General features: G+C 32.4%; 1 protein-coding gene across 1 annotated transcript in view; it reads left to right on the plus strand.

Moving 5' to 3' along the window:
- LOC106461228 (IST1 homolog) overlaps nt 1-4,468 on the plus strand; it is a 9,319-nt gene extending 4,851 nt beyond the window's left edge. Inside the window, exons 2-4 of the mRNA XM_013921029.2 lie at nt 373-605; nt 2,784-3,016; nt 3,428-4,468. Of these exons, the coding sequence (XP_013776483.1) occupies nt 373-605; nt 2,784-3,016; nt 3,428-3,793 (832 nt within the window). The 3' untranslated portion in view covers nt 3,794-4,468. The remainder of the gene's footprint in view (nt 1-372; nt 606-2,783; nt 3,017-3,427) is intronic.
- The last annotated feature ends 6,339 nt before the right edge of the window (nt 4,469-10,807 follow it).

Raw genomic sequence — 10,807 nt, forward strand, 5'->3', positions numbered from 1 at the left:
TTTTTAGTGTCCTGGTTGACTTTTTTCATATTTATGATCAAGAAGAATGATGTATTGCTCTTGTTATGGCTTATAATTATCATAATGGATGGTACTTGCAACTGAAAATATTAACTGAATGTGATAGTTCAGGTGGGATTAATATAATTGTGATTTTTATATAAACCTTTTTTAGTGTCCTGGTTGACTTTTTTCATATTTATGATCAAGAAGAATGATGTATTGCTCTTATTATGGCTTATAATTATCATAATGGATGGTACTTGCAACTGAAAATATTAACTGCAGTATTTGATTGTGCATACATTATACATAGCATATCTATTGCAGTAGTGGTTAAGTTGAAATTTACTTTGTTTCTGAATATTCTAGGTCACTTGATGAAGGATTGGCTGAGGCAATCTCTAGCCTTCTGTGGGTGACACCTCGACTCCAGACTGATGTAGCTGAGCTGAAGACTATCTCGGACCTGTTGACTTCAAAGTATGGAAAACCTTATGCTCAGGCTGCATGTGAGAATGCATTAAACACAGTTAATGAGAAACTTGTTCACAAACTCAGTGTTCAAGCTCCTTCCAGATTACTTGTGGAGAAGTATTTAATAGGTTTGTAGAAGTTCATGTAACCTATAACGAAAAAAGTATTTTACTGAAAATGTGTAAATTAAATTAATAACTACTTACAGGGTATAAACCCCATCAGCTTTTTTCAGCACATTTTTATACACTATGTATTCACTGCACTAACTTGCTTGTGGGTCTAGGGCTGTTGGTTACACGTACTTACAAAAAAAAGAAAATACCAAATTACATGGTTACATGTCCTCACAAAAAAATACCAAATTACATGGTTATATGCCCCCCCCCCCAAAAAAAAATTATGATCATTATCATTCATTACTGCTGAAGTCCTTTACATATTTTATATACAAATTAGAAATTTACCTTTTAATTATTAACATTGAGTAACATTATAATAGGCAAAAAAACAATAATAATGTCCTCCACCGTCAGTAGTAGCTAACTTAGTAAACTGTATGAAAACAAGTTAGTAATTTCAGAGTTAAATTATATTTGTTATATGTTTTGTTATATATAAATAGTGCAGTACAAATACTTTGTGTATCATCATCATCATCGTATATGGCTATTAAGTGAGAATATAGGTGTTCAGATCACACATCTGTCAAAGATTGAGGAAATTTTTCTGATTTGTATTTATATGGGTTAAAATCATGTACAGTTTATAGTGCACAATACCTTTCTGTTATTAGGAGAATTTTAATATACTTAGCTCTAAACAACTATACATTATGACTTAATTAGTTTTATGGTATTGGAAAGGTTACTTTATAGTGTTTTGGATACACATGAGATTGAACACTTTTTTAGTTGCAATGTTTGTAACTGTGTGTATGAATGTTTGTTAAGCTCTGTTCTAGAACTTTTGTTTTTTTTAAAGAGGGGTGAGAATATGGGTCCAACCCACACTCACTGCTAATGTGACAATAGTAAACAGTCTCTGGGTGATCTTAGAATATATTGCAACTGCTAAAACCGGAAGTACAAAATACATCAGCAGCAGCAGCATGTGATCAGTACACTATAGAAGAGAATCTATAATCACATCATTCATTACATCAGAAATTGCATGTTTGTGCATACTGCAGCTCAGTGGCAGCAAACTGATAACTCCAAAAAATGGCAAATGAGGTAGCAATCACTTTTGTTTCTCAGCAAGTGAATTTGTACATATGTCTAGAGTCTGCATAGAATGTGTATAACAAAAGTGCTCTACCCCAACTGTAAAAGGATACAGACAGTTTTATTTTGATGTGAGCAGCTGTATTTGTCATTGGAAACTTGATCTACTCATTCAGTTAAAGGTAGTATAATAGTTGATTACCGTAAGAAAGTTTTAGGAAACTAGCTTTGCCCTACATGTATTCGGTAGAACTTACTGGAAAATTGAATAATACTCCTTGTGAAACCTTTTAACCCCCTTACTGTTTCCAGTACATATACACTGACACTAAATTGACCACTATTATGACCTCAAACACACACTTTTAGAACACTCCATCTATTTACATATTCAATATAAACTGTGATTGTCATTGTCACAAATAGAAAAGCATAAATTCAGTGGTGCATTGATTGCAAGCTATGGAACATGAATATTTGGAAAATGCAGTGTGGTCTGATGAATTATATTACACTGTGCTTTACCTACTTATGGAGAAAACCACATGAAACACTGTATCGTCATTGTGCTAGAAGTGTTGTAATAGTATGGAGATCATTTTTGTGGGAGGTTTTTTTTTATTCCTTTTTAAAAGGTAAGTAACATCCAGAGTGTACCAGAACATTATTGCTGATCATGTTTATTCTACAATGTGAATGTAAAGTAACTCGTCCAAGACATTAATGGAACAATCTACCTTGCATATGTTGTAGGAAATTGGTTCATTTTCCTTGATTATTGTAATCACCTGATATCAGTTTGAGATGAAATACAACATTGCATTCACACTATAATCCTTTGTTGATATCTGTGGACCAATATTAGAACATACTCTTTGACAAGTGGGCCACAATTGAACGAAACATCTCTCAATCCGGAATCACGGTAATAGACCAATATTAGGTGGGTGGTCATAATAAAATGGCTAGGTAGGACAGTATAGGTTAGTTAGAACAGTTTTCAGATGTATGAATAACAATGTTATGTTGTAGACCTTAAAATTTAGCAATGTTATCAATTTATTAAGAACATTATTTCAGAAATTGCCAAGAGTCATGATGTACCTTATGAACCTGATATTGATGTCATGAAGGAGGAAGAAGCAATGGCTGAAGAAGCATCCCATAGCAACTTGATACATTTTGATAGTGATAGCAGTGGTCCTAATTATCCTCCAGGAGGAGGAGGGATGGGTGGTGGAGGAATGAACTATCCTCCCATGCAGTACCCAGCCAACCATCCAGCACCTCAGCCTTTCCAATACCCACCAACAGTAAGTAATAAGCTTTATTTTGTTCGTACAATGCATTTTATACACAATTAAATCAAGAACAATTTATTCCATTAAATCTATTGACCAAATATCATAACAAAAAAAATGTATTTTTAATGTATGGTTTAATAAAATTTATAATTTTTTTCTCCCCATCCAGTCATGTATACTTGATACTGTAATTACACTAACCTCACAAGTATACTATGTAGTAGTAAGATTTCTAATTACATATCAGTGAATAGCTGTTTTTTTTGTCATGCGATGAATACTGTTTTTTTTTTAGTTAAGTTGGGGTTACATAAGTGGGTTCGATTTGTCTGATAATATAATGAAAATAAAACATTTTTTTTATGTATCTGGTTTTACAAAATGTATATAAAAAAGATAAATAATATTTTACCATTTTAGCAAATGAAAAACCCCAATGCAGCCCCACCACTGCCAAATGTCCCTCCAAGTAGACCATATCCTTCTTTAAATACACCAATTGGCTTCAACTTGCCCCCCAACATTGATTTCAGTCCTGCTCCTCCATATGACAGTGTTGTTAGCAGTAAGCCTGAAAAAGTAAAGAATCAGAAGGATTTTGAACAAGTTAAACCTGAGCTTGCACCAAGGACAAAATTTCCGGTTGACACATTACCTGAACTGCCTTCTGTCCCAACAGATAGCCTTCCGAACTTCGATGCTTCACCTAATGCAAAGGCTGGGAATGATTCTGTGGATTTTGATGATCTAGCCAAGCGCTTTGATGAACTTAAAAAGCGCAAGTAATAGATAAACAAAAGTTAATCTATGTTTTGTTCTGTTGATCCTACTTTTATATTTTTCTTCAGTATTCTAAGAAACTTCTATACACCTAATACCTAGTTTTATACAGACTGGGAAAATGATAGATAAAAGAGCTTTGCTTTTAATTGTTTTTATCGTGGCTGAAAATTCTAGTTTTTCAGTAGGTCTTGCTACCAAGATGTTTAAATTTCATGCTTATTTGTACCTATTATTGTTTGTAAAAGAGTAGTTTAAATTATTATACCAAATCACATATTGCTAGATTTGTTTATAATTTGATTAACTTTAGTTTTAAGTTGTTTTTAACTTAATTATTTAGAATATCTGTAAATGTAGTTATTGAAATCATAAAGTTTATCATTAGCAAAAAAAGTTTCTTAAATGTGAAATGCATTAAACTTAATAAGCATAAAGGTAGATTGTGAATTTTTAAGACAGGATTGTGTGACACTGAAGAAGATCGATACAAATATCTGTTTGGTGTACAGGTAAAAATCTGTGATTTTATATAAAATTGTTAATATCTGGATGCATTATTGTATTGCGTTTTCTGTTGAAATTAATAACATCCATGTATTAAAGATTTCTTGTAATTAAAATTATGTTGTAAAGAGAAAATAAAATGGCTGATCGTGGGATCGCGTGGTTGCTTACAAACACAGTCTGTTAATGTGGTAGTCCATCAACATTCAGTCTGATAGGCACTCTAACATTTCACAAATTGATATCACAGTTTGGAAAACTTAGTCAAATATTGCAAGGCAGCATGATAGCCTCACACAACAATTTATTGGATTTCCTTTATTTGTAAAATAATAAAAAAAATAGTTTCTGATAGTTAGAAGCAAAGGAATCTAGGGAAAAAATACAACCTGTTTTTAATATAATGTGTAACCAGACTTTATTCATGTATAGTTATGCTTCAGGACCAACCGGAATCAGCATAGCAAAAATAAGGATTTAATATTTTTTGGAATACTATTGTACCTTTTGATAGATTTGTGGGTTAAACTTTGTGACACTTGCTAGATTTGAAAATCCTAGTTAGATTCTCTGAGTTAAAGTTCCTTAAGATCTACATGTGACACTTGCTAGGTTTGACAATCCTAGTTAGATTTTCCAAGTTAAAATTCCTTAAGATCTACATGTGACACTTGCTAGGTTTGACAATCCTAGTTAGATTCTCCAAGTTAAAGTTCCTTAAGATCTACATGTGACACTTGCTAGGTTTGACAATCCTAGTTAGATTCTCCAAGTTAAAGTTCCTTAAGATCTATATGTGACACTTGCTAGGTTTGACAATCCTAGTTAGATTCCCAGAATTAAAGTTTCTTAAGATCTACATTTTGTTATTGTGACAGTGAAAGAAAAACTTTATTCTTAAAGCTTGAAACTAAATTATTGTAATTAAACCTCATTATTGTGGTCTGGAATAATTTTCTACTAATAAGCAAAGAACAATCGTGACTAGTTATTTTTAACCTTTTACTATTTTACAATAATTCTTTACCTAAGCATTAGGCTAATACTGCTTGTTTTGAATAAACTACACCTTGAATCTTTAGAGAACGTGTGTTTTTCTTTGAAAAACTTAAAACATCTTTGTTTCAGTTTGTATGAGAAACTTGAACTCCATATCAATGTGAAATTAATTTTCAGCTACTTGCAAAAGAGAAATTAGAGGTCACCCTATCTTGCAAAGTTACTAATTATCTGTAATTTACGTAATACAAATGGAATTTTTTTGTAACCACACACACACACACACATTTATATATACCTTAATTTGTCGATATCTGTTAACTAGTTTTGTGCATATTATGTTAGTGTAATAAGTGCTTTGTAACGTAGCTATTTCTTACACTGAATGTTTCGAGTAAACATAGAAAAACATGATTTTTAGCACAGCAAATAAAATCTGACTTTAGAGCTATACCAAACATTGTGTTCAAGCATAATAAGTGATATGCTGGAAATATCAAGTATCAATAATATTTATGGACAATTGATTGTGGTCTTCATTGACCTTAAAACTGTTTTCACTCTTAAGCTAGTCATAGAAGAAGAAGAAAAAAAATTTAAAGAACAAATAACAGGTTGTTCTCCATGTTTTAAATCTTTAATAGTGAACTTCAGCTACAAATTTTTTTTTTCTGCATCAAAAGTTTCAAACATAGAGAAGTTCTATGTTTGTTAATATATGTTATAAATCAGAAATAAACTAGAAAAGAAGTGTTGAATATTTTCCAATTATTAGTGTATTTCATTTATAATTAAATAGTTACCATTCAGTAACTTACATGATTTAATTTCTTATTTTGTATTCCATACATTGATGCTTATAAGGGCTGGCTTTGAGGTGTTTTTCAGATTTATTTTTGTGGATAGGACAGCTAGATGGACCAAAAGGTCCCTTGTTGTCCTTTAATGTTATATTATAGTGGGGCTACTGAAAAACCACTGAACAAAACTGTAAACCCTGTATATGATAGAAACCAAGCATTCAGTTACTATTATGTCATATGGGTTTTGGTTTGAGTGCTTTTTCGGGTCAGTGGCATGGCACCTTACTAAGAACTTAAAATTGGCACAACTTCTAAAAAGGTTGGCCACCCCTGGAGTAAACAGATTTTCATTTTTTAACCTATCACAAAGCAGGGAATGGATACGTATTTCAACACATCATTTGCAAAATTCAGTTTTCAAATAGTTTTAGTAAAATGTATTTTTGCATAACTAGCTAATTCTGAATAATCATAATAATTTATACCCCTGACATGTTCTGTAACTATAATGTTAATAACAATGATTTCTTCATGATTAGAGCATTTAAGTTTGATAATTATATTGTTAGTAGTAAGGATTATGCCTCAATTACAATTAGAACACTTAAGTTTGGTAATTATATTGTTAGTATTTAATTTTCCCCCAACTTAGTGTAATACAGAATTATAGCATAAGCTATTGTTTCATAATGTACATTTTTCATGATTATATACAGTTTAAATAATGTTTTGTAGTTTTTTGTACATGATTTTTATGTTAGTAAATATCATTCAGGTTTACATCTCAAAGCCCATTCTTCCTTTGGCTGTGGTTTTGCTAGATGGTAAATATGGGCAGTGGGAATCTCGGTGATACATTTGTGCATATCATTAATTAAATGATCTTTTATATGTTACTAAACATGATTCTGTTGTCAGTAACCCAGAGATTCACTCAAACTGGCAAAACCAAATACAAACAAAATTAAAACTGTCACTCCTAAATCTTTGTTTTTAAGGTCAAAGCAACACCAGGTGCTATCTGTGTTCTGCCCACCACGGGTAGTGAAACCCAATTTTTAAGAGTCATAAGCCCTTACTTATTGCTAAGCCACTGGGTGGTATCTTCTATCTTATCAAATATGATTGTATTGTTAGTAGTCTGGAAGTTCACCCAAAATAAGCAAAATTAAATACATAAGATAAACATTGGAAGTTCTACTTAGTAAAACTAAATTCTTTGTATAGGTTATAGGTAGCATCAAAAATAAAGTATTCAATAAAAAAAATTAATTAGTTTGAAAAACAACTGATTGATTGACTAAAGAAGAAGAAACGCTTTTAGAAGGTTAAATATAATAATGTTTTGTGTTTTGAAATTAATTTGGAGAGTTCCATGTCATTATGAGTCACTTAGAATTTGGCCACCAGTTGCTCAGTGGTAAGCCTGAGAGCTTATAATGCTAAAATTGGGTTTTGATATCTGTGGTGTGCTGAGCACAGGTAGCCCATTGATTAGCTTAGTGCTTAACAAACATTGAAATTTTAAAAAATATTTCATAAAGCAATCTGAAATTTTCCGTGATTGTTACTTTTGATGTACGTACTTATACCATCAATCTCTTTCCCAATGGGACAGTGGTAAGTCTATGGACTTTAAAAGCCAAAATCTAGGGTTTTAATTCATTGTGGTGGCAAGAGCATGTAGCCCAATGTGGCTTTGCTCTAAAACAAATAAACATCATCAGTATGTAATCAAACCTTTGCACTCTTTTAAATAAATAAGCAATTATCTAACTACACTAAGTGTGCTTTGAATTATGTTAATTTATTGTTCTTTAGACAGGATATGCTTAAAAACCTATTCTTTCTCTCGTGGCTTTGTTTTGGTAAGTAAGTGTCATGATGCTGTTACTTTTAAAACTAAAACGAAGTATGGCAAAAGCCTAATTTACTAAAAGCTTTTATAACACACTTAAATTATATTTTTAACTTTCACCAAACTTCAATGATATCCAAATGGTATCATTGGTATATACCAGAATTAATAGTCAAGTTGTTACTAATCTACTAGAATGTTTCTCTAAATGGCTTTAAAAAGTTTTTTGTTCAAAGAACTGAGAATGGTGTCCATAAATAAATAAAAACTGATGAAATAACATTATTTGTAATATTTAAGTATTTTTCCTATGTCATATTCATAAAATACGAATTTTTGACAAATTGGAGATGTGGTTTGTTCATTTGCTGACAACTGCATGTTATACACCTGCCACACAACACATTTCCCTCCCCCAAAATAGACTAAAGTTTGCATGTTTGTCTGTTGGAATACATTGCCCAAAGCCTGATATCTGGAACCTGCTACACAAGAAGAGCTAAGTCAGTGTAATGTTGGGAGTGTATATAGATGATACTTTAGTAGCTATCATACTGATGTACCTATATCATGACACTTCTGTGATGATGCTACTCTTTCACATCTCAGCTTTGGTATTATAAGGTGTACTTTATTGGAGTTCTTGCAAACCTAAAATATAATACTTGAATTTTTTTTGGGTATTCTGTGTATTATTTCTCAAAAAATGTCATGTTTTTTTTTAACCTTCATTTGTCTTACCTTTCACCCATTCATTCCTTTAAATCTTGCTCCTCACTTTCTGGCTGTTGGTTTGTTATAGGAGTGATGGTCAAATCACACTGTTCAATTTGAGTGCTCTAAGACCTGGTGGGGGGTGATGTTGACTGGCTACCTTCTATTTGATCAAGATCAGGGCAGCTTGCTCAGATAGCCCTTGTGTAACTTTGTGTGGATATCTAAAAAGTAACATCTGAAAACTCAAGTTATTGTTTCATGATTTATAGCAAGACAAATAGTAAAGTGAAATTTCTCATAACCATACATTATCCTTACCCATACAAGCAGTTTCTGACAATTTTGGTTGTTTCCAATCAGGTTACCATGGTTAAGTGTTTGGAAGTTACAAATAAATGAAACCCAATGAAAATCTAGCAAACAGCTTTGAAATGCAATCCTAACAATTAATATTGTGTATATAATAAACAAATACATATGAGAGTTATTTAAGCTTTGGCTTTTCTTGGACCGGAAATGTTGATAATCCGCAGCCAGTATGTTTAGTTTGTGGAATAAAAATGTCAAATGAATCAATGCTCCCTAGTAAACTTGTTAAACATTTTAAAAGTAAACACTCTCATTTTCAAGACAAACCCACAAGTTATTTTAAGAGAATGTCCGAACAGCAAAGAAAAGCAGCTGATTCTTTTAAAAGTTTAATGATTGTTTCTGATAAAGCTCAAATTGCTTCTTACCAAGTCTCAGAACTGATCGCACAAAATATGAAAGCTCATACTTTGGGTGAGTTACTTATTTTGCCTGCTTGCCAAAAGATTGTCAGTACGATGTTAGGAAATGAAGCAGCTATGAAAATAAGCAAGATACCTCTGTCCAATGATACTGTTAACAGGCGTATTTTGGAAATGTCTTTTACCACATACATTTTTCTCAATATCAGTTGACTCGTCAACTTGCAGTGCAAAATCAGAACACTGGAGTTTACCGACATTACCAACAAGGCGCAACTCATAGCATTCATTCGTTTCATTAACGAAAATCAAATAACAAATCAGTTTCTTTTTTGCAAAGAATTAAGTCTGACTACAAAAGGTGAGGACGTTTTTAACATCCTGAATAACTACCTTGATAAATGGCAGTTATCGTGGAAATCGTGTGTAGGCATTTGCACAGATGGAGCTCCTTCTATGATAGGCTGCAGCAAGGGTCTTGTATCTTTTATAAAGGAACAAAACGAGAATGTTATTGTAACTCATTGCTTCCTTCATAGAGAGGCCTTGATGTCAAGAACATTAGGAGAGGATTTAAGAGAGGTCATAGATTAAGTTGTTCAAATGGTGAACTTTATTAAAACAAGACCAGTTAAATCACGCCTATTTGAACAGATTTGCACCAATATGGAGTCTCAACACAGACGGCTACTTTTACACACCGATGTGAGGTGGCTGTCAGGAGGCAAAGTACTTACCCGTGTACACGAGTTACGACAAGAACTTATCACATTTTTTGAAGCAATGAAACAATCTCATTTTTGTAACCTCCTTCAATGTGAATTTTGGTTTACAAAGTTACAATATTTGGCATCTATTTTTCAGCATCTCAATATTTTGAACTCTAGCATGCAAGGGAAAGAGGAAAATATCCTCACATCCACTGACAAAATAAAAGCGTTTCAGAGAAAGCTACAGATTGGGAAAAGAACAGCGATGGAAGGCAGTCTCGAAATGTTTCCTTTGGTAAGTAATAATTGAAATTCTGCCAATGATAGTTGAACATTTATTAACTTTAGAAGAAAATTTGAGTTATTATTTTCCATCAATTAACACTGCGCAGTATGACTGGATTAGAAACCGTTTTGTAGAAACTGCAATACATTCTAGTTTAACGCTGCCAGTTCTTCTTTTTCTGTTGATCAGTGGACACAGCTGTGGATTGATGATTAAATAAAACAGAAAAAGAAGAACTGGCAGCTGTGTCCACTGATCGTGGATTGATGATTAAATACAAAGAATTGTCTCTTGAAGCTTTTTGGATTTCTATCAAAGAAGAACATGTGTCGATATCTGAAAAGCGCTGGCCATTTTAGTGCAATTTTCCACCTCATATTTATGTGAACTGGAATTTTCAACCCTCGCC

Source organism: Limulus polyphemus, unplaced genomic scaffold (assembly GCF_000517525.1).
Source record: "Limulus polyphemus unplaced genomic scaffold, Limulus_polyphemus-2.1.2 Scaffold918, whole genome shotgun sequence".
NCBI lineage: Eukaryota > Metazoa > Arthropoda > Merostomata > Xiphosura > Limulidae > Limulus > Limulus polyphemus.